The 23,373-nt window shown below is 65.2% G+C and overlaps 1 protein-coding gene across 2 annotated transcripts; it reads left to right on the forward strand.

Moving 5' to 3' along the window:
* The first annotated feature begins 408 nt into the window (after positions 1–408).
* Positions 409–5,768, forward strand: TRAPPC3 (trafficking protein particle complex subunit 3). 2 transcript variants are annotated; one of them, XM_075438074.1, is made up of 6 exons: positions 409–502; positions 1,394–1,441; positions 2,562–2,659; positions 2,885–2,984; positions 3,241–3,423; positions 4,088–5,768. In XM_075438074.1, the coding sequence occupies exons 1-6, from the start codon at positions 461–463 to the stop codon at positions 4,205–4,207; spliced, it is 591 nt and encodes a 196-aa protein (XP_075294189.1). In that variant the 5' UTR covers positions 409–460; the 3' UTR covers positions 4,208–5,768. The 2 variants fall into 2 exon arrangements, with proteins under 2 accessions (XP_075294189.1, XP_075294190.1); XM_075438075.1 differs by lacking the exon at positions 1,394–1,441.
* The last annotated feature ends 17,605 nt before the right edge of the window (positions 5,769–23,373 follow it).

The following is a 23,373-nucleotide window of genomic DNA, read 5'->3' on the forward strand; positions in this document are numbered from 1 at the left end:
AAGCGGCCCCGCCGCTGCCCCTGTCCCGGCCCTGGGACCCGCGGCAGCGAGGGCGAGGGTTTGCGTTAGCGCTGAGCTTTAACGAGAGCCGCGGGGCGTGAGGCCAGCGCCGGTCCCGGGGGGGGTCCCCCGGCCTCCCGGTGGCGGAGACCGGCGGCTGGGGGCGCCCCCAGGCGGCACGGCCCCGCCACAGAGCCCGCCGGGGGCGCTCAGGTGACCCCGCCCACAGGCCGGGATTCGCCGGCGCCGCTCCGTCACGCCGGGAAGGGCGGCCCCGCCTCCCGCCTGTGGTGACAGCGCGCATGCGCGCAGCGCGGCCGCGTTGCACTCTGGGGCGTGTAGTCCAGCGGCGCGGGCGCGGCGTGACCGGCGGCGCGGCGCGGACTGCGTGTCCCGTGGTGCCCCGCGGCGCGCGCGGTGCGGGAGGCGGCCGGGACGGGGAGGCAGCGGGCCGGGCAGGATGTCGCGCCAGGCCGGCCGCGGCACCGAGAGCAAGAAAATGGTAACGGCGGGGCCGCGGCGGGACCCAGCGCCGCCCGCCCGCGGGGGCAGGCCCGGCGGGCCCGGGGCGGGGGTACCGGAGGAGGCGGAGGCCGCGGCCGGCCCGGCCGTCGGGGCGAGGCCTGCGGCGGGGCCCGGCTCTGCCCGCCCGCCGCCGCTGGGCCGCGCTGCCCGCCGCGGGGGGGGTGGGCCCGGCGGGAGCCGCCCCGCCGTCGGAGGAACCGGCGGGGCCGAGCTGGTGTCCCGACGGGAGGGCGGGGGCTCGCCGCGCCGGGCCCGCCCGCCCCGGGGTGGGGACAGTCGGTGGCGGCCCCGCGGCTTTGCCCAGGGTGTGAGGACAGCGGACTGGCGGCGGCTGGGTGTCCCCCGTCCTTCACCGCGGCTCTCCCGCTGCCCAGCCCCGTTCTTACCGAAATTACCGAAATCCTCGACACGGCGTCGCCCCGTGTGCATGCCCATGAGGTCTCTGCCGGTCGAGCCGAAGGAGGCTTCCGCCTTGTCGCTCGCCCTTGGGCGAAGTGAACTCGTGCAACCTTGATCTTTCCGAGATGAAAGCAGAATTGTAAGTGAAAAAAGACGGAGAACGTGTGAAATCTGTGGATCTAAAATTGGGCACAAGTACAAGGAGCCTGACTGGTTCTTCTCCACGTTCTGACAGCTTTTTGGTGGCTGCCGGCCTCGTGATTTACAGTGGCAAGGTGGAACTCCCTGTGTCTTCTGACAGACCCGGCTTCTGCTTGTGGGATGTTGCTGCTGGGGAGCGGTTCCTCCTTCAGTTTGTCTTGGCTTTGTGTGAGCGTGTTCGGAACGCAGTGCGGCCAGTGTTGTCACTTAACTCTGACGTTGTCTCTTTTCCCTCCCTCTCTGCCTGCCTGCTGCTTTCATTCTGTAGTATTGGTATTTGCCATTCATTTCACCTTCTGCATCTATGCATCTCATGGTAGGTGAGAGGCTTTTAATCCCAGTTAGACTCTCTGTAATGTTTCTGAATGCTAAAACTGAAAGCAGAAATAAATGATGCTGGTTCCTTTGTTCCTGAAAACACTTCCTTCAGGTTCTGTGAAAAGCTAAAGCCTATTGTAGCTTTTTGTTTTGCAGCCGTTAATGACCGTGTAATCACTGGTCCGGCTTAAGGCTCTCGAGAAGATGTGCTTTGCCAGAGCTGCATCAGGTTGAGGGCAGGCGATGGTGGTGTCTGGGAGAGGACACCTCTTCCCTTGGTGGTTCCCACAAATCTGGCAACTGTGCAATAAGCCCGAGTCACTTTGATCCTTGGCAGGCACAGAAAGCGGACGTGCCCAACACGGCTCTGCGGAGCTGACCTGAAATCGTCCTTGCGGTTCCTCTTCTGGGCCTGAGGAGCTGAGTTCAGTGTGCGAAGCAAATGATGCACCTAGGTGACTTCCAAGGGACCAGATGAGTCTTTTTCTTGGTAGCAGATTGTAATAAATCTGTGAAGGGACGAGCTCTTTTTGTCCTGTTGAAAGGACCAGAAGTGGAGCCTGAGGAGCGTTGCCCGTTCGCAGGGCGAGTATGAAGCGCAGGTAGCAGACGGCAGCTTCCACCTTTAGGTCAGTGGCTGAAATACGCTGCGGGCCCTGGCAGCTGCACGTTCAGCTGTCCAGGAGGTGGTCGGTAGCACAGCAGATGAGCTGGAGGTGTCATTCAGTTATCTGGGGATGTGCTCATTAACGCAGAGATGCTAACTGGCAGCTGACGAGAGTTGCTAAGAATGGCGACAGAGCATGAGCAGCCTCCTGGCTTGCCTCTTCAGGTCGGACTGGGGACGTGTTAGTGGGATGTGCTGTGTGCCAGGAGGAAGGGAGAGACAGAGAGTGCTCAGTCGTTCCTAGTCAGGGAGGATTTCCCTTTCCACGGAGGCTGAAGTTGCCTTGCCAAAATATGGACTGGGATCTCTCCTTCTGAAGCAGCGAATCCCTCTGAGGCAGCAGGTTTCTGTTCCCCTCTCCGGGCAGCGGAAGCAGCGCTGGACACGGACGCAGCAGCGCTCGGTCGGTTTTCCCTTGGGCTTGTGCTGAATGCCTTTTGCCTCTGTCTAGAACTCGGAGCTCTTCACGCTGACGTACGGCGCTCTGGTCACCCAGCTCTGCAAGGACTACGAGAACGACGAGGATGTCAACAAGCAGCTTGACAAAATGTGAGTGCGTCTGCTGCGTGGAGCCTTGCAGGAGCTCACGTTCGCTGTACGGCCTCTCTGCGTGCTGCTCTGTGAACAAAGCCCGGCTGACTGATTTTTATTTAATATAGATGCGTCCCAGATTAATCTTTTTTTCCTTCACTATCTTTTTTTATAAATGTTGGCTGCCTTTCTAAAGCTGTGCCCTTCACGCTCAGCAGCTGTTGCTCTTTGGTACGTTCACAGGGGTTACAACATTGGCGTTCGGCTCATAGAAGACTTCCTGGCCCGGTCCAACGTCGGAAGATGCCACGATTTCCGTGAAACTGCAGATGTTATTGCAAAGGTAATCGTCAAAGCACAGCTTTGTCAGGTTTTGTGGGGGGGGGATAGAGTGTATGCTGCTCACAGGACTGTTCTGAGAGTTTGACTGAGATTTTGGGGAGCAAAAAGAGAGAATTAGATCCCTAACTACTGCTGGCTGGTGGGAACTGGGAGAAAGGCGTGGTGTTTTCAAAACCCCTTAGCAATTTTACAAAGATCAAAGCTGTCCTGTTGCTTCACGAGACCCCTTCTTGTTCGTACTCTGTTTGACATAACAGATAGCATTTAAAATGTACCTGGGTATCACTCCGAGCATCACCAATTGGAGTCCTGGAGGCGACGAGTTCTCCCTGATCTTGGAAAATAACCCCTTGGTGGACTTTGTTGAGCTCCCTGACAACCACTCGTCCCTCATCTATTCCAACCTCTTGTGCGGAGTGCTGCGCGGTGCCCTGGAAATGGTGAGCCGACATCTCCCTGCCCGTGAGACAGATGTACGAATGTCGGGAGACACTTCAGTGTCCAGCCTGCCTTCGTGACTTCTGTGTTTGCTTTGGACTTGAAATTCATTCCCAGGAGAAGAGCAGAGCTGCAGGAGTGCTCGGCTGCCGTTGCGTGCGGCAGCTGTGAGTCCCAGAGGTGCTCCCCCAGCCCCTTCATCTTATGACCCGAGTACAAGCACTGGTCTCCCCTTGAATTTTTACGAAGCTTCGAAATCCTCGCGTTGTAACTGCCCTGAGCCCTAGCTGGGAATTGGCTGGAACGGGGAGCAGCTGCCTCTCAACTTTAGGAGTCTGTATTTAGGCCCGATTACCTCTCTTAGCTGAGGTTTGTGAGGAACGTGCCTGGAGCAGCAGGCCGTGCCGCCCTGCGTGGCCGGGTTAATGCGGCTCCGAGCTCGGCAGGGAGTCGCGGGCGGGAGGTCCTTCTGCAGAGGTGAGGTGCCCGCTGTCCCCCACGTAGGCACAGTGTGCGAGGAGGATGTGGGAGTGCTGCCCTGCAGGTCAGCATTGCTTGTCGTGCCCTCAGAGTCCGTACGCTGGTGCTTCACGATCAGACGGTTCCTAGAGAAGCCGCGGTTGCAAGGGCGATAACTGCTCTTCTTTCTCCTCTTCCGTCACCTAGGTTCAGATGGCCGTAGATGTGAAATTTGTCCAGGACACACTGAAGGGTGACAGCGTCACTGAGATAAGAATGAAGTTCATCAGGCGGATTGAGGACAATCTTCCAGCTGGTGAAGAGTGAACCGCAGCCCGGTGTCCCCTGGGGCTGGAGGGGACCGGCTGCGTTTGGCCGTTAGCTGTCATCGCCGATCTGTAGGGATCCAGTGCCCCCGTACATTCGGACTGACTCACTAAGAGGTTGTTATATTCTTATACTGTTGCTTCCATCTTCTGTAGAAGACGATTGTCTGGTTGCTGTTTATTCTGCAGGTTCATCCTGAAGCTTTTTCATAAGGTGATGTCTTTTTCGTATTCCCCTGGGGACTCTTTCTGCCCTCCGTTTCCAATTGTGACGTCTGGTTGTGCGAGAGCTACTGCTCGGATGCCAGAAGAGCTCCAGTCTGCTCAGCTCTGCGTCTGTGTCTTGGTACCGGAATTGGAGACCGAGCTGCCAGAGCGCACCCATTCCCTGTTAAATGCTGTCCTTGAAAAGAGGCGTTTAAAATTCGTTCGGAGATAAGCGCGTAGTATTTCTGTAGGCCAGACTGGCTCCCTGCATTTGATTCTGAAGTCCCTAGTAAAACGCAAGCTTCCTGCGAAGGGGCAGAGCTGTCTGCCTGCGGGCACCAGGTCGGGAGGCTCCTGCTGTCAGAGGGCGGTGGCACCACGCGGCGGGTTCGGGGGCTCCGTGCGTCCTGCTCAGGTTCCCCTCCGCAGCAGCCTCACGACCCCCCCTTGGAAGGGAGGGCCCTTAAACTGCGCTGGAGCAGCCGTAAATATTTGAAGCGGAGGAAAGCGTGGCTGAAATGCCGTCGGTGTTCTGCAGGGTGTGCAGCCCGGGGGCCACAGGGCAACTCCACGGAACAAAAAACCAAAACTCCGACTGACGACTGGGGGGGATTAAACGCGTTTCAGCAAGTGGAGGCTGTTCTGCTCCAGCGCGTAAACACCGCGCAGCGTGGAGGTGTGCCGGGGTGCGTTCTCACAGATGTTTAGGCTAGAACAGAACTTCCCGTGTTACTTGAATTGGCAAACGGTCCGTGGCACCGGCTGTTCTGTAAAATAAACACAGAAAGCAGCGTATCTCAGAAAGCCAGATATTGGAAAATCAACTTCCTCTGCCATCCTGTTCAGCTGGAAAATGCAGTCAGACGTCCAGTTCTCGAATCGCTTTACCTAGCATGAAGGCACAGATCCACAGAGGTATTTGGGAGCTTAAAGTCGACAGCTCTTCCTCACATGGCAGGAGCTGGCGGCTCACGTACCGCTGTGGGTTTGTGCCTGAGTGTAAGGCGAGAGAGAGAAAGCTGCTGCTGTGCGGCGTGCGCTCGGGCGCTCCGGATCAACGCCGGGTCAGCTGGACGCCGGGCAGCTCGCCATGTCCCCTGTTTTCCCAAAAGTCCCTCTGGGGAGGGGTTTGGGTGCCCGGTGTGATGTGTGTGCTGTGAGGGGGCAGCGAGTCGCCGTGACTGCAGTTGGAGGATGGCAACGAGGAGCAGCAGGGGCTGGGGGGCTGCGGAGGCCGGGGTCTGCGCGGTCATGGTGCAGGGATGAAAAAGATCCGTCGTTTCTCGTCGCTGGCCGTTACGAGTCATTTCAAGGCTGCATTTTAAAAGCAATTGCATTAAAAGAATCCCAGTGTCCACTCTTTGGTTTCCTTTTGCTTTTTTTTTCAGGGTGGCGGGTGCTGGCGGGGAGCAGCGTGCCCGGGGCTGGCAGGGCGACGGCAGCACCGCACCAAGAATGTCTGGCTGCCGGCGCGGGGAACCTGCCCGACATTCAGCGCACGGAGGGCTGGGGCTGGGGGCCTGGCGGGCAGCGCTGGGAAACCAGACAGTCAATGTTTGCTTGTTTGAGCGCCGGCCTTTCTCTGCCCCGTCAATGCCCGCGCGGGGACATCCGCCGCGCCGGCCCAGGGCAGAACGCTGCGCTGGGAGCTGCCACGCGCGATTTGTGGTCAGTCATCGTGGCAAAAACTCACCTTGGGAGGCATCTGAGCCCCCGGTGCCAGCACGGCACGGGGCTGCTCCACGGCTGCTGCGGGAGCGTGCAGCCGAGGAACGGGGCGGCTGGGTCTCCAGGAGCAGGGATTTACAGCTCCGGTCCCTGTATAAACGGTCCCCAGGAGCCTGTGCCATGCCGGTGGGCATCCCCCCGCTCCGGGGGTCACCCCGCCGCCTCGCTCAGCCCCGGGCACTGAGCACCCCAGGGCTGTGCCAGCCCCGAGGACGGGGAAGTGGCAGCTTTTGCAATACGGTGGCTTTTCTCTTCGGCTGGAGCTGGCAGGCGGCCGGTGCCCGAGCTGGGCTTTGCCAGCCCGAACGGCCCTGAGCCACCCCGACACGCACCCGGCTCCCGAGACGGCCCCTGGGCAGCCGCTGACCTGGGGCAGGGAGACCCTGAGCCCTCGCTGACATCGCGGCTAAAGGGGGTGGTTGTGCCGGGGCCGTTCCCTCCGCCGCTGAGCGAGGGGACGCGCTCGCCCCGGGGGGAGGGGGGTCCCGGGCTCCCGCCGCCGGCCCCCGGGAATGACGGAGCTGCGCAGCAATTTGCTGGGGCGACTGGGTCAAAACCAGCCCAGACCCTCTGGAAGAACAAAAAGCAAAAATTGCATTAAGTAAATTAAAACTGTCTACTACCGAGTAGCTCATTGTAGACAAGGGAGAAAACGCGAAAAGCTCTGTTTGAAACCTACTAAACATTACCATGTGCTGTTTATAGGAAACAAATGGGGAAAGGCATGCTGCCGCAATAAAACCCCGAACATGGTTGGAGTTGGCCGAAAGCCTCCCCACGGCTCGCGGTTATTGAATACCCTTCGCTTTCATGCAGTGCCAGGCCTGACCCCTGGACACATACTGCGAAGGGGAAAGTTGACTTGTGGGAGTAATCGACATTCCTGGCGAGCGATTTAACCTGGCAGGAGAGGCGACTCCCAGCCTTCCGTATCGCTGCGCGATGTCAGCGACGACACCAGCAGCAAGCCCAGGGAGGGACGCGGAGCGGGAGGGATGCTGCGGGACGCCGGGCCCTCGGCCACCCCGGGATGGCAGCGGACGAACTCTGCGTCGCCCCGACCCCGGGTCCCAGCCATGGGGCCTCATCCCGGGCTGCCGGAGCGATGGGTTGCAGGAGCTTTGGTGGCGGCCGTGCCCGCAGAGCGCAGGAGGAGCTTTTCCAGCCCTTGCCCTCCTCCGGCGCCGTTCCCTCCCGTGGGCAGGTGGACTTGGCTGGTGTCCTGAGGGTGCACGCTGGTGGGAGCTGAAGTCCCAACTGTGACCCACCAGGGTCTAGCCCGAGGGTTCAAACCAGCTCCGCTGCCCAGGGTGGGGACACCCTGGCTGCTGCTCCCCCCTTCCCGGGGGTTTGTTGCCGGCTTTGCTGCGGGCAGTGGGCGAGGGCTGTTTGCCGGGTGCCCTGGGCACCGTCCCCTTGCAGACCCCGCGGCCCAGCACTGCCGGCGCCTGGCGACGGGGCAGGGACGGTGCCGGGAGAGGAGCCTGGATGGGACGGGGGGATCTCTCCGGGAGGGAAGCGTTTCCAGACCGGTGTCCTCATTGCCGGGGCAGCTCCCACAGCTTTCAGCCAGATGTGCTTGGCCGGGGTGCCAGGGGCTCGCTGGGGCCGTGCGAAGGATGCCGGGGACGGCAGCTCCTTGACAGGGCTGGCGCGGTGCCGGGGGCCCTGAGCAGCCGAGGTGCGGGCAGTGCTGGCGGGGACGGGCTGGCACCATCCGCTCACAGCTCAGCACGTGGCCCCCTCGAGCCCCGCACGCCCGGGATGCTCAGTCCCAGCCCCGCCACCCCAAGCACCCATGGCAGCCCTGCGTTGAAAAACTGCCGGCAGCTGCAGGGCCGGGTGAGGCGATGCGCGGGGTGGGGGTTCGGCAGGGGCACGGATCCACTCCCAGCTCCAGCTGGCATCTCCCCACGCTTGTCACCACGTGAACATGTTCTCTGCCTGATAACAGCCAAAGTCTGGGTACGTGGATGCTTTGAGAAACCTTCCTGGGCCCTCACGCCAGCAAAGCACCTTCAGCCGACCCACGCAGCCTGCCTAACCCTTCCCCAAGGCACCGCCACGCCGCAGAACCACTGCCCCGGCCCAAACGTGGCTCCCAGCCCTGGGAATGCCCACCAGCAGCAGCGCCGGGTCAGGGCAGCCCTTTGGCCACGCTCCTTGGCACCCGCCCTGCTGCCGTGTCCCTTGCCAGGGCCGAGGAAGAGGAGGAGGTTTCTGCAGCTCCCCTCGGGCCAGGGGACACGAGAGCTGCCCCGGCGGCGCTGCTCGGAGCTCTGCCGCATTTCGGCGGCGTTTGGCACTCCGGCTGGAGGGAAGGAGGCTCCCTTGTTCCTCTTATGGTTTCGTGTTTCCGAAGCGGGACAGGCACCCTCCTCCCAGGCTCTGCCCGGCTGCGGAGCTGCTCCAGCCCTTGGCGAGTCAACGCCGCAGCGAAGGCGTCTGTTAAAGCGCTCGGGAACGGAAGCGCAGTGGGGAGCGTCCCGGCTCCCACGCACAGACTGGCACGGCAGCGCGTGCAGGGGATGAGGGGTGCCCGGGGCTGGGACCCGAAGCGTCTCAGTGTCCCCTGGCCGGGGCCATGCTCCCGCGTCACCGCGCAGCGCTTCGTCTCCACACGCGGCCGTTCCCGCAGCAGCAGCTCCTGCCAAGCTGTGATGGGAAGGGACGGCCCTGGGCAATGGCACGGCCATCACAGGAGAACAGATCGACATCAGCCGAGCCACCGTTCCCAGCCCCGTGCCGTGACCCAGCGAGGACGCCGGTGCTCGGGACAGGACAGTCCATGCCCCCCCCCCACGCCTCCCACCAGGCAGCCGGCCAGCGACCGTCCTTTCCGCCTTTCTCCCTGTGGTTTCGCTGCTCTCGGTTGCTCGTTCCGCTCCACACAGCTAAACCCCCATAATTAAAACCACAGCCGCCGTTGTCCTGCCGGCAGCAGCACAGGACGCGGCACGGGGCGACGGCACCCCGCGGGGCCGGGCTCCGTCCGGAAAAGGTGCAGGAGCGCCCGCGGGATGGGGTACAGCCCCAAGCAGTGGGGTCAAGGCTTCCAAGCAGTGAAGTTCATAGAGAGGAGCAGAATGATTTAAAAATTCAAAGCCAATCTCCTCCCTGGGTGAAGCAAAGCCCCAGAGTTTGATCTCAGCGCTGGGATCCCACAGGCTTCCCCCTGCCCGTCACACGTGAGCAGCCAAGATGTGGGAGCTCGCTCAGGGAAAGTGCCCGCCAGAACAATGCCTCTTTTTCCAGGAAAAAAAAAAAAATAATATTGATTTTGTTTTAATTAGCACTAGCACTGACATCCAAGAGCTCTCTGGGCCCAGGGCCGGCTCTGCCCCAGGCTGTGGCTCCACGTCTCTGCCCCACCACGGGGCAGGGAGCTCCCCACAGCCACCCCGTGCCCCAGTGTCACGGCCTCTTGCCCAAGCTCCCCGGCTGGGGCCGTTACTGCTCCCCCAGGCCCAGCAGCAGCGAGCCACTGCTGGGAAGGTGCTTGAGCAAGATGCTGCCAAGGAGCTGGAGGGGCATCCCCTGCAGAGGGGAGAAACCCAGCGGCTTCCTTGAGCACAGAAAGGAGCCGGTGGGACCCCTGCCTGCCCGGTGCGGAGGACCCAGGATGGAGCAAAGATGGGATGGGGGCGGCCCTGGGCTCCTGCATGCTCCTGTCCCACGCTCTGCATCCCCTGAGCTCCTGCATCCCTCAGCCCCAGGCTCCAGCATCCCCCTGCCCCACACTCCTGCATCCCTTGACCCCAGGCTCCAGCATCCCCCTGCCCTGCCCTCCCGCATCTCCTGAGCTCCTGCATCCCTTGACCCCAGGCTGCAGCATCCCCCTGCCCCACACTCCTGCATCTCCTGAGCTCCTGCATCCCTTGACCCCAGGCTGCAGCATCCCCCTGCCCCACACTCCTGCATCCCCTGAGGTCCTGCATCCCTCAGCCCCAGGCTGCAGCATCCCCCTGCCCTGCCCTCCCGCATCCCCAGGCTGCAGCATCCCGGCCGGGCAGGGCACAGGGAGCCATGCCAGGGGTGCTGGCTGGCCAGGAGCTGGGGAGCAGAGCGTTAACCGGGGCAGCCAGGCCGGGGAGCGGAGCCGAGGAATGAGGAAGCCGAGGAGTGGGTACCCGTGGTGGAAACAGCTTGGCACGGGCTGTGGAAAATGGAGGCCTAGAGAAATGTGACAGCAGGCTGGCCTGGCTGGGAGCACCACACAAGCGTATTTAAGCCTTCAAGCCTGCCATTGTTCTCCCCTAATTATTCCCACTCCCTGAGTATTACACCCCATAATTCAGGAAAGCTGAGTAATGGAAGAAACAACAGCAATTTTAATCTCTCAGTACCGGTGGTCTCCACCAAAAAAATGCTTTCAAGAGCTCTGCGGTTGCGACTTCCTCGGTTTGGTGGGCAGCGGAGGGGAGGGAGAGCGCAGCCACCGGCCCCTGGGTGCTCGGCCGAGACCGGAGGTGAGGAGGGGAGCGGGACCTTCCTCTGGGTGATGGGAGAGGAGCAGGAGGAGCGCGCCGGGTGCCGGGAGCATCCCCACCAGGTACCACGTGAGCCCCGTGCCAGCGGCCGGGCTGGCTTTGGGGTGATGCTGGCTGGGGACAGCCCCTCGTCCCCCCACACCAGGGGACCCTGGTCGGCTCAGCTGCTGCTGGGGAGGACCAGAGCCAGGCAAGGAACCCGCCTCGCACCACCAGCACTACCTGCTGCTCTCAGCTAGACCACAGAGCAGAGAACTGGGCATCAGTTTCTGGTCCAAGCATGTTTTCCTTCATGGGAATCGGCTTTCGGAAAAGGAAATTCTCATCTCCCTAGAAATACTCTTGCTTTTCAACAAAAACCACCACAAGTTTGCTCCCTGAGGGAGCAAGCTTTGGGTAAACACGTTCCCACTCCTGTGAGGAGTGAGACCAGGAGTCAGAACGGGCAGCGCTCGGGTGCTGCGGAGGAGCCGGCGTGGGCAGGAGGGACCCCCAGCCCTGCCCTTGCCCCTCCGCCCACTCAGGCACCCCCGGCCGCATCCAGGCCCCTGCCCCTTCCCACCAGCCCCACTCCCGCCTGGCTCCGAGCAGGAGTAAAGCGAGTGGTGGGTTAGAACGAGCGTCTCTAAGTCAGCATCCCTTCCCCTCAGTTCTCGGGGCGCGAGGAAGGAAGGGTGGGCAGCAGCACCCGCAGCAGGGCCAGGACACGGGCACTGAGCGCGGCTGTGCCGTGCCACGCCGTGCCGCACCGGGCGGGAAGCAAAGCACCGTGTGCAGGGACCGGGCACCCCTCGGGAGCACCCCGAGGCCGGGGCATCCCCAGCCTCCCGGGCACACGCTGCTGGGGGCAGCCATCGCCTCCCTCCTCGGCTCCAAGACGCAGTAACAGCACCAGAACAAGCCCAGGTCCGCCCTGCCCCGGCTCTCCGCACACGCAGCAGCTACCCTGCAACAAACGGCACCGAGCGCTTTCCCTCTCATTTGAGGTTTCAGCAATAGCAACGCTCAGGCCAGATAAATAGCAAAGGAGCTCACGGAGCCAGGCAGCAACTCGCTGGACCGAGGAGCCCGTCGCAGCCCCGACCATGGAGCCCGTCACAGAGATCACGCCGGGAGCCAAGGGCGCAGAGCCAGCGTTTTCAAGACAGTTTAGCATCACTTCTCAGCAGCTGATCTATAGTTTCAGCTACACGGTGCTCAGCTCCCTCTTACATTTAGCAGAGCTTCACTGGAGGTCACATCCTTGCCCCAGGTACGAGCCAAGGCGATGGCTCTGCCGCAGCACCCCTTGGAGCCCCGTGACCAGCCACCAGCCCTGAGCGGGGGCCAGGTCACCCTGCAGCCACCATTAGCATTAACCCTAATGACACGCAGCTCAACCTGCCACGTCCTCAAGTGCTGCCCCTCGGTGCAGCCCAAAGACCCCTGAGGTCCCCGAGCATCGCAGGGGTGGTGGGACGGGGTGGCCCGAAGGTGACCGTGCCGGCAGGAGCCGGGCGCGCTCCCTCTGTGTGGTCTGCAGCCATCTGGATGTACTTACGGCAATACTGCAGCAATTGCGAAAAGATCAAAAATCTTCAGGCCAACCTTGATTCCCATTGCATTTTTTGCATTTTTGAGGACTCGAGTCTAAAACCTGACAGCGGGGAGGGGTGTTGCCAGCGCAGCTCCGGAGTGCTTGGCACGGTGCTGCCAGACTCCGAGAGCGATGGCTGGGCTGCCCCGGCGTCCCCGCGGGATGACCCCGAGGAAAAGCTCTGCTGGGCGCTTTGTCTGTACCTGGCACGCGGAGCCAGCACCGTTTCTGCTGGGGGGTGGGGTGGGGGTGGTGTCAAAATCCCCGAGCAGGGCCCTGTTGAGACCCTGCTGCACCCCTGGGGCACCCGCTTGCAGCAAAGGAGGGGGCATTTCAGGTCTCCCCACCCCCGGGGCCGGGGAAGATGCCAAGAAGCACTCAACACCCGCACCGGCCCCCCGCCTGCAGCCGCACCTCCCCTCCCAGGGCTGCTGACCCTCGCTGGGGGAAACACGTCCCGGCGCCCGCGCAGCCCTGCCCGGCCGGAGGAGGTGATCCCAGCGTGGAGGTGATGCTGATTTGCTGGCCTCCATCTGCACTGCCGAATGCCCAGGTTTGGACCTCCGGGCTTCAGGCACCCACACGGCATGGCTGGATCCCACCCAGGCTGCACCCAGCCCCACTCCCCCAGCGCCCTTCGCCCATCCCTGCATCCCAGGTAGTTCTGTTTTGCCCTGGCCTGAATTTTCCAGCTGCTCCAGTCCCCCCCAGCCCCTCCCAGTAAAGGAAGCACAAAGCAAACATGCCCAGGAGCTGCTGGCAGCACCCACCTGTGTCCGTGGGGTACATCCAGCCCCGGGGCCGAGGGCTGCAGCAGCCGTGTCCCTGTATTTGCACTGTGAAGAGGAAAGGACACGTGTCAGGATGCTGGTTTCCAGAGGACGTTACATCCATATCAGCAAAAAGTCGTTACCGACTCACATTAATTGGGTGAGGCGTGTCCCACAGCCGGTACCGGGCACGCAGCTGAGCCCCGGCCAGCACGGGTACGCTGCTCGGGGCAGCCATGCCAGCGGGCTCTCAGCTTTGTTATTGGAAGAGCAGATGAAAGAGCAGACCCTTCTCTACCCACCGGTTCCCCCACCCGGCCCCAAGTGTCTGCAGAAAAGTCTCCAGGTTGATTTTGGGCTGGGATGAAAGCTGAGCTGTGCTGGCTGTCGAGCTGCCCCACTCCGGGCTGGCACTTGGGAAGGTCACTGCGGGGCACCCAGCATCGGGAGCTGAGTGGTGGGTGCTGCACTGCCAGGGCTGGGGTGCTGGGGTCAGGCAGCACTGGGCTTTACCCCAACTCAGGCAGAGCTCCCAGCAAGGGAGAGCCCTCGGCTCCTGCCCTGGGCTGTGCTTCAGAGGGAGCAGTTGGAACCCCCAGCCAGGACCCCGGCCAGTCCTGGTGCCCACCAGAACGCTGCCCAGGTCAGTGCCCATCCCAGCTCTGTCCCTGCTCCCAGGGGCTCTGCCTTGCTGGCCAGCACCCTGCTCCCTGCCCCGGTGCTCGCTCCGGCCACCCCCCACCCCGAGACAAGCCCAGCCAAGCCGGGGCTGCAGCAGGACACGCAGCCGCAGGCATCGTTCCCGCTGAGGCACAAGCTGTGGCCTCATGTCCCTGCAGGAGATGGGACCCTGAGGGTTTCCCAGCAGGCTGAGCTCCCCAGCCGGCAGCAGAGCCAGCTGCTGCCACCCAGCCCTGCTCCTGCCCATGTCACCACCCCGAGCTGGGCTGGAAGGTGGCAGCACAAAAGCCCTGGGTGGAAAGAGACCAAGCAGCCCAGGAGGGACCCCCAGGAGCAATACCCCCACCTTACCCTGAGCAAGCAGCCCCAGCCATGCAGCCAGCTCTGGGCTGGGCTTCTGACCCCTTATATAGGGTGTGTGCAGGCAGCCCCCACCTGGGGAGGCCATCAGCCCCAGGTGAGCCCATCCTGCACCCTGTGCCCTGCCTGCGCCCTGTGCTGCTCCCTGCGGGAGCCTGCCCGCCTCGCCCGGCACGTGGCCCTGCTGCCCACCCCGCACTGACACCAGGCTTCACGCAGGGGAGGGAGATTTTATCCCTGGGCATGGAAAGGGTCAAACCTCCTCCTCCTCTTCCTCCCCAGTGGGGTGCCCGGCGCTCACCCCAGGGGCTGCGTTCCCAGTCTGTCCCAGTGGTGGGGTGGGTTCCCAGTCCGACCTGCCAGCAGCGGCCGGTCCGGCAGCATCGCGGCACCGCAGCCCCATGGCGCTGGGCTGTGGGTCCGGCCGCTCGCACGCCTGCGGGCAGCCGGAGCAGCCGCGCCGTGTCGGCGTGTGCCGAGCCGCGCGGGACCCCTCGGCTCGCCGGGCACAGCAGAGGTGCCAGCCCCGGCGCCCCGACACGCTGGCACTGCCCGCCGCTCATACGCACGGCCCCAGCACGCTCGCCCCGCACTAAAGCTGCTCAGAGAGGTGACGGCCCCGCTAATTAATCATCACCTTGGCTCTTGTGGAAGTGCTGGGGCGGTGAGGGGGCGAGGGGAGGTGGGCGCCCGCGCCCCTGCCAGTGCCTGCCCGCGCGGAGTGAATGGTTCAGTCATCAGCGGGAGCGGGGCTCGTCTGGCTTTTCCCCTGCGCCGCCTGGAAAGGGGCCACTTACTGTTTTACAACTAAAATAACAAATTATTTCATAGAGGGCTGGAGCAGCCGGGAGCTCTCGGGCTGGCCGTGGCACGGTGCTGGCGCAGCCCCCCGTGCCCCCTCCCTGGGGCTGGCACAAGCCGTGGCCCAGGGCCACCCAGGCTGTGCCCGCTTGGCTCCCACCGGCACGGGCAAAGGTGGCACAAGGGACAGAGGAGGAGGAAGGGGAGCATCAGGGGCACGGGCTGACGTGTCCCCATGGTTGCCTGTCCCCGTTGATGCTCACCCCCCCATTGGGACCCTGTCCCCTGGCAATGTCCGGGGACCCCTAGCCCTGCAGATGACTTTCCTGGGGGGACAGGCTCCATGCGGAGCTGGGGGCTGCAGCAGCCCTGGCCCCCCAACACGCCGGGCTGGCATCCGCATCCTGCAACCCTGCCCACGGCTCTGGGCACCGGCGATGCCACGTCCCCGAGCCCCTGGCTTCCTCTGGGAACGGGAGGCTGTACCCCGGCTTCCCCTCCCGGGGAACGCGATGGGAACCAGCCCGGGCCCCCGCTCCCCTGCCCCGCACGTCTGGCCCCCGCGCCGCCTCCCCGGGCCAGCTGCTGACAGCCCCTACAATGGCACGGCTGATAAAAATCATAAAGCAACAAGTGCACTTCCCCGGGCCGTGCCCGCTGCCGCTGCCATCCCCGAGCCCCCAGCCCGGTGCTGGGGGTGGAGGGGGCCCGGGGAGCAGAGCGGGGGGCTGCCGGGAGCCTGGAACCCACCGGGACCTGGGCTTTGTGCCTGCGCTCCGCTGGCCGGACCTCCTCGGAGAGTGACCCCCATAAAGCGGAGCGGCAGCTGTTTGGTGGATAATAAAACCGTTTTTTTTCTTTTTTTACAACTAGTTTACTGCATAAACGCTTCAGCAGCGCAGCAGAGCACCGGGAGCAGCAAACCCCCTCTCGTGCTGCTCGGGGACGGTCGCTGGACCCCCGGGGCAGCTCCCGGATGGGGTGCAGGACCCTGCCCTCGTCCCGCGGGATGGGTCCCCAGTACCCCCGGGAGCAGCGAGCAGACAGCAGCCCCCACCCCGGTCACTGGAGCAGGGATGGCACGGGGAGCAGGGGTGCAAACCGGGATGGTGACAGCAGCCGGGCGAATCTGCTCCCGCCGGCTCCTCTCCCGAGCCCCCCCCTCCAGGGACGGGGGGGTGTGCGGGGTCACCCCGGCCCCCCGGGACCCAGCAGCCCTGCCCACCCGCCGCTCTCGAGGCAGATTTACTAGCTCGTAGCCAGGGGTGTTTATGGTGGGCTGGAATGCGCACCCCCGGCACGTGATGAATTTACAACGTGCCAACGAGTGGATTTATTCCCCCGCCACCATCAGGGGATGAACCACAGCGGCCACGGAAAGGCTGGAGGCGTGGGGCGGGGAGGGGTGCCTGGCGGGGGGCACGGGGGGCACAGGGGGCATGGGACATCGCGGGGACGGTGCCTGGCTCTGGCTGTGCCGTGGGCTGCGGCGAGCACTGGGGCTGCTGCGTCCCCTCCGCCAAGCTGCCGTCCTGGGGGGCTGCTCTGGGCCGGGGGCAGCTGGGGGGTCAGGAGGGGAGCGCGCTTCCCAGCTGGTTCCGCACTTGGAAACGCTGCTGCTCGCTGGGGAGCCGCGTTGTGCCCCCTCCCCACCTGCCCCGATGGGCGAGGGCACCCATGGATAGGGCTGCCCTTGGGGACCGCGGCCGCTGCAACCCCCCCCCGCTGAGGGCAGCTGGGCAGCAGTGTGTGCAGGAAAACTGCAGCCCGGGGGGTTATTCACCCCCTCCCCAGTTATTCATCTCCCCGGTTCGCCACCCCAGCACCGCTGGCAGGGCCACGCACCCCGCTGCGGGGGCCACAGGCCGGTGTCCCCATCACCACCCGCTGCCGTCGCCGTGGGCAGGGGACAAGAGCGGCCGGCGCAGGAGCAGCCACCGCTGCCGTTCGCTGAACGCCGCAGCCCTGGGCCGTGCTGAGCTCTTTCAAGCCCTCCCCTGCGGCAGCGCTTCTGTGTCTGTTTTGCTTTGGCTGTGTCTGACGGCGGCGGGGGTCGCTTCACCCCTCGCTCCCATCCTGACGCCTCGGCAATGAGGTGCCTGCACGCGTCAGGGCATGGCGGGGCTCTTGGGGACCCCGGCTGCTGGCGCTGGGGCCACCTCACTCCTCTGCCTGGGACCCTCGAAGCACCATGGTGCTGGAGACATCACTTGCTCCCACTCCCGCTCCTGCTCCACCAGCAGTGCCCAGCAGTCTTCCTCCTCCTCCTCCTCCTCCTCCTCCTCCTCCCAAACCGCAGCAGCGTTTCCCGCGCCACGCGGGGCTCGGCCACCTCTGCCCGCGTGCCCAGGCTGGGCCAGCAGCCTCCGGGGCCACCGAGGGGAGAGGTTTCACCTTCAGCTCCCCTGGGGCTTTCGGCTCAATGTGCTGCCTCCTGACAGAGTTCCCGGGGCTGCCAGCTCCCACCTGGGCTGGCTCTCCGCAGGAAAGGGAGCTGTGGAAACGTTAGGTGAGTGCAGTTTTTCCATGCGTATGTATATAGGAGCGGAGTCCGCTGCCAAAGTAAATACGACCCTTCCCTTTCCAAAAATGTCCTCCAGGAATTGTAAAGGATCCTGGAGCAAGAACTCTGTCTCAGATCCTTTATGCTTTCTATCGGGGGAAGCGTATAAACCCACTTCTTTTTAGCCCTAGCAAAGTCAACGTGCTGAGAGTGTTTTTTTTATGACATGCACCAAAGGCGCTGGGAGCCGGAGCCAGATCCACGGCCATGTGTACCCCGGGCAGGGCTTACGCAGAAAAAACAATCCCAGTAAAGAGCTTTATAGCCACTGAGGAATGTGGAACCTCCACCAGCCCGGCCGAAGCTTGCAAAGCTAATTGCTTTGGGATTTACTCTTTGGGGGGGTCGAGTCTCCGTGGTTGCTGCCTCGGAGGGTCCCAGCTGCCCTTGCGGTTCATTAGGATGCTGAACGGGGAACTGGAGATGCTTTTAGGAGGCTGCAGCGGTTGCGGGGTAAGGGAAGGAGCCATGCGGTTCCCAGCTGCAGCCCTGCCTTCTCCCCTTACAGCCGGGGACCCTCCCTGCCCCGGCGGGGTCCGTGCTCGGAGGAGGCAGCGGTCGGGGTTCGGGTCCGGGGCAGAGCCGGGCGCTGTCCCTGTGCCTGGCAGGGACATCCCTGCTGGGACCCGGCCCCGGCCCGGGCTGAATCCCCAGGACACAAACACAGGGGATGCTTTCGGGGCCCGACGCATCCTCGCGTCCCAACAACGGGCTGCGGTGGGCAATCGCCGCCACAGCTCGAACCGGCACCTCGCGACGCGCTGGCGGAGCGGCCACCCCGGGGAGCTGCGCCCGCCGCCACGGCCGCTCCCCGCCAGGCCCCGGCTGGCCCCGTGTTTTCTTTACTGATCTTTCCTTGCTCATTTAAGTGACTTTGGAAAATAGGATTTTGGCTCTTAAATCGTTCAGGGGCTTTTGAAAATTTGACTCTAAATACTTTCCGAAGTGCATTTGTATGAAGTAATTCTCTCCAACCTCCCACAGTGGTAGTCAGATTGCATTTAATCCATCACTGAATGTTCCCGAAGGCTGGGATCTGGCACCACGCTCCACACGGAGCCGTGGCTCGCCCCTCGCTCTGCCGGCACCGCGCTCGCTGCCCGGCCTCCTCCCGCCCTGGGCACCTCTCACCTGCCCTCGCCGCCTGCAGAGCTGGGGCGATGCACCCTGGACCCAGCCCTGCCCTCGGCGCAGCCCGGCAGAGCACCCTGGCACGCGTGGCCAGCGGGGCTCAGCCTCGCCTGCCGCGGGGACACCATGGCGCGTGGCTGCTGGCACGGCAGGGCTCTGCTCAGCAGAAGTGATGCCAGCCCCCAGCCGCCAGCCCAGCCCCCGGCCCCCTTCCACCCTCACAGTGGATTTTTCTGCGGAGCACCGAGGGCTGCTTTTCCGAGCACAATTATCCATCTTGTGGAAACATGGAAACGATATTCCAATGCACGGGGCTGATTCGATTACGTCCGTGACCCACTGAAATTGAGTTAAGGCATTTTTCAGCCCTAGATTGAATTATTTCTCCTCCCTCTCTTTCGTTTCTCCCATGCGGAGCAGCAAGATGGCTGGGACGGGGCTTTTGGGGGCAAGCAAACCTGGGACCCTGCGAGCAGCCCCTGGGCGCAGCAGTGCCCGGGCACCCAGGTCTCGGTGCTGCTCCAGCACCGGGGCACTCGTCGGCTCGCTTACGGCAGCGGGCAGGGCGAGCTCCATGCCGGTCTTCGAGGCGTTGTCTCTTGTTCCCCGGGGAGGCTGGGGCCACCGCGGAGCCCTGGCACGGCAGACGGGTGCGGAGCTGCCAGAGGTCAGAGGCAGCAGAGCCACTAAATCCCATGCTAAGCCCGGCTTCCCCTTCCCGCCGGGGACGAGAGCCTTCGGAAGTGGCTCGGCACAGCCAGTGCCAGGCCTTGTGCTGCTGCACCCGGGGTGAGCCCTGTCCCGGGACGAGCCCTGTCCTGGGACGAGCCCTGTCTGGGGATGAGCCCTATCCTGGGACGAGCCCTGTCCTGGGACGAGCCCTGTCTGGGGATGAGCCCTGTCTGGGGATGAGCCCTATCCTGGGATGAGCCCTGTTTGGGGATGAGCCCTATCCTGGGACGAGCCCTGTCCCGGGACGAGCCCTGCCTGGGGATGAGCCCTATCCTGGGACGAGCCCTGTCCCGGGACGAGCCCTGTCTGGGGATGAGCCCTATCCTGGGACGAGCCCTGTCCCGGGACGAGCCCTGTCTGGGGATGAGCCCTATCCTGGGACGAGCCCTGTCCCGGGATGAGCCCAGTCCCGGTATGAGCCCTATCCTGGGACGAGCCCTGTCTGGGGATGAGCCCTGTTTGGGGACGAGCCCTGTTTGGGGACAAGCCCTATCCCAGGATGAGCCCTGTCCCGGGATGAGCCCAGTCCGGGGCGGCAGTGCCACCGGCAGCCGTGGCTATGTGCACCCCCTCGCTGGCATGCTCATCCCTAGTGCCCCACGTGCACCGTTCGGGATGGCACCATGGGGACAGGGCACGAAGCGAGTGCCCCGGCGCTCCGGCGCAGCGGGCAGAGGTAAGGAGCCGGAGCGTGGCCGGGCGCAGCAGGGCAGCCGGGGTGGCACGGCCGCACCCCGGGCTCCGTCCCGGCAGAGGGGTGGGCGTGGGGGCTACGGAGGAGCGAGCCGGTGTGGGGGCGATGACAGGCGGGGGAGGCCGGCACGTAGCGAGGCCGCGGCCGGTGGCTGGCTCTGTGGGACAGAGGAATGTCTGTGCTGGCTGAGGGAGTCTGCGCGCAGAGGAAATGCTTTGCCAGTGAGAGCTCCGGTTAAACAAGGCTGGTCCCTTTCTGCAGGAGCCGCTGCGCCGGCGGAGGCCCCTCCGTGCGCTGCCTTGCGCCCGGGCTCCCCAGCTCCGGGGGCTGCTGGCGGGACACGGGCGAGGGCCGGGGAGCCGGCACTGCCGGGGCATGGCAGCCGCGGGGGCCAAGCCGGCAGCAGAGCGGTTTCTGCCGGCAGCCGTCCCGCTGGGGCCCTGGCCCCTGAGCAGCTGGTGACAGTGGGCTGCGGTTCGGCCGGGCTCAGCCATGGCCGGTTGCCCACCGTGGCCCACGGTGGGGACCAGCAGCGGGCGGACCCCCAGCCTTGCCTGCTCAGGGTGCGGAGGGGACCCCCGCCCCAGCCCCGTCCGCATCAGCATTCCTGGGCGAGGGAAGGCATTGAGGGGGGATTAGCCGTCTGATGCCCCCCTCGCTCAGCCGCTTAATACGGAAAACAAACACCCTTGTGCGCCCCGGCGGCTTCGATCCAGACGGGCTTTCTCCGTGCCCGTTGCCTGAGCAACCCTAATCTGTCTCCCGGGGCGCAGCGGGGCCCTGCACCCCCAGCCCCTGCACCCCGCACCGGCGGTGTCGCGGCTGTGCCTGGCACGCGGCTGCCAGCGGGACGCCGAGACCCCCCCGCCTCGGGAACGGGCAGCGCTCGGTGGCTGGGAAAGGCCGGAGGTGGGGGCTGAGGGCACCCCCGGGATGGGGGCACCTTGGTCCCCGTGTGCGGTTTGGAACCGTGCTGAACCGAGAGGCAGCAGGACGTGGCAGCGCTGGCACCGCGTTTCCCTAGGCTTCTGCTCAGCGTTTTTGGGGTGGTGAAGTCCCCCCAAAGAGGGGGGAGCACCCCCTGCTCGTGCTGGCCCTGTGCCCGCAGGGGGAACGGGCGGTGGGCTGGGGGGAGCCTGGGCGCAAGCTGCTCCGGCCCTGGGCTGCCAGATGGGCCAAGAAGGGGAGAGAGGGTCGAGCCCCAGTCTGCCCCATCCCAGGGCAGTGCCGGGGGCAGGCAGCACCCGTGCTGGGTGCTTTGCAGGCGAAGGGGGCTCTGCTCCCACCCCCGTGCTGGTGTTGCTGGCATCAGCATCCCGGGGGCACTGGGCATCCCTGGACCAGAGTGGGGCCGGGGTACGTGCCGTGCCCCCGGGCCCCATGCCCCCCCCGTGGGCTGGCGAGGAAGGGGCCGAGTGCCCTCTGCGCCCACCCCGCCGGCGGGCCGGGGGCCGGGGGGCCGCGCCGGTACCGGTTTGTTTCCTCCCGGCGACGGAGGAACGGAGAAGCGCAGCCGGGCTGCGACCTCCGGGGGCGGGGTGGGAAGGAAAAAAGAAAGGGGGAAAAAAAAATAAAGAGGGAAAAGGAAGAAATCGCAGCAGCCAGCCCGGCCCAGCCCAGCCCGGCCCGGCCCCGCTCCGCTCCGCAGCTCCGGCCCCGCTCCGCCCCGCCCCGGCCCCCCGCCCCGCCCCGCCGCGGGGGTCCCCGGCCCGGCCCGGCGCGTCCCGGCCCGCCGCCGCCCGCCCGTCCGCCCCGCCGAGCCGCGCTCCGCCGAGGTAAGGGCTGCGCCGTCCCGCGTCCCCCCGCAGCCCCCCGCGCCCGCACCCGCCGGCGTGCCGGCCCGAGGCTTTTCTCCCCTCTGCCCCCCCTCCGCTCCCGATTTCCCAGGAATCGCTCCCAAAGCTTCGTCCTGCTCGGGAACCGCCCGGGACCGAGCCGTGCCCCGCTGCTCGGAAACGCGTCCGCGGGCACGAAGGAATTTTGGGGGAAAGTTCTGCGACTTTCGGGGTGGCCGGTGCGGGTGGCCGTCGGGGTCCGGTCCCCGCCCGCGGCTGCCCGACGGCTCCCGGGTACCGGCGGGAGCGGGGCCGGTGCCGCAGCCACGTCGGGGGACGCAAGGTGCTGGTTTTACTCGGCTTTTTGAAGACCCTGCCGGGGTCCCCGGAGCCCCCCCGGCCGCAGCCCCCGCCGAGGCGGTCACCGCCGGAGGGGTTTGCTCGCCCGCGGGCAGCTTTGCGGTGAGGAAAGTGTTTAATAAATCGTACGGCCGGCGAATTCCTGGGATTTTTATCGCTTCTGTAAAAATGCGGTTGTGATCCGTCTGCGGGGGGCACCGGGGGACGAAGCCGCTGCTCCCCGCGCCGGACCCGACGGGCACCGGGCTGGCGGCGGGGCCGGGAGGCGGCGGGAGGTGGAGGCTCGGTTTGCTGCGAGGGACCGAGCACGACCGGGCACCGGGAGCTCCGTCCCGGCTCCCCCGACGCTGCCGGGGCCGCGGGCACCGGGCTGAGGGTGCGGGGCCGGGGGGGGCATCGCCCCGTCCCTCCTCTCGCCCTACTGCCCCGGGGGGGGAGAAGCAGCAAACCCCAAACTGCGACAAGCCGGGCGGGGTGCTGGCAGGGAGGATCGCCCGGTGTCCGAGCCGGCCCCCCCGACGGCGCGGTGCGGGTTTCTGCGTCTGCTCGAGTCCGAGCAGTGGGGTCCGGGGGCTGGGGGTGAGCGGCGGGCGGCGGCGGGACCCCGGGGGCTGCCGGAGCGCGGCGGGGTCGCGGAACACGCGAGGGCCGGGGCCGGGGCACTCCGGTTACCGGGCGGTGCGGAGCTGCGGTGCGGGGCTGCGGTGCGGGGCTGTGTCCCGTTTCCCGCCGCGCCCCTGGGCTCGGCTGCGCGGGGAGGGCGCTTGGCTTCGCGGGGGGAAGCGCTTGAGTTCTTTGCCGTGATTCAGATGTTCCGTTCACGGGGGACGCGGGGCTGCGGGGGGCGAGCGGGGGCTGCCGGGGGAGGCGGGGGTTTTTTTTGGAGGCAGTAAGCCCTGGAAGTGTCAGAAGTTATTCACACCTCGGTGAAATCAAGGAGATTTCTGTCCGCGGCTCCTGGCAGGGGCTCAGCTCGGCTCGCCTGCTGCCGGGTTTTCGGTTTCCCGCTCGGGTGCGGTGCGGGGGGGTCGCGGGGGCCGCAGGGGCCCGGTGCGGGCCGGGCCCGGGGGCGCGGGGCAGCCCCCAGCCCTCGGCCCCGCGGACCCCCGGGGCTCACCCGCCCGCAAGCCGCCGCGGTCACCACGGCAGAGCCCCCCCGTGCCCCCCGTCCCGGGGGACGGGACCCAGCGCGGCGGGGGGGGGCCGGGAGCCGCAGGGGGACTGCTCGGGCCCGGGGCAAGCGGGAGCCCCTCCACCGGATTCCCCCCCCCCCCAGCTTCGCCCATTCCGATGTCTCGA

Source organism: Opisthocomus hoazin, chromosome 17 (assembly GCF_030867145.1).
Source record: "Opisthocomus hoazin isolate bOpiHoa1 chromosome 17, bOpiHoa1.hap1, whole genome shotgun sequence".
Lineage (NCBI taxonomy): Eukaryota > Metazoa > Chordata > Aves > Opisthocomiformes > Opisthocomidae > Opisthocomus > Opisthocomus hoazin.

Excerpts from the sequence above, each read along its gene's own strand:
- TRAPPC3 (XM_075438074.1), top strand. The coding sequence starts at position 461 with ATGTCGCGCCAGGCCGGCCGCGGCACCGAGAGCAAGAAAATG. Across the intron at positions 1,442-2,561 it reads CTGCATCTATGCATCTCATG|AACTCGGAGCTCTTCACGCT; the intron begins GTAGGTGAGAGG and ends GCCTCTGTCTAG. Across the intron at positions 3,424-4,087 it reads TGCGCGGTGCCCTGGAAATG|GTTCAGATGGCCGTAGATGT; the intron begins GTGAGCCGACAT and ends TCCGTCACCTAG.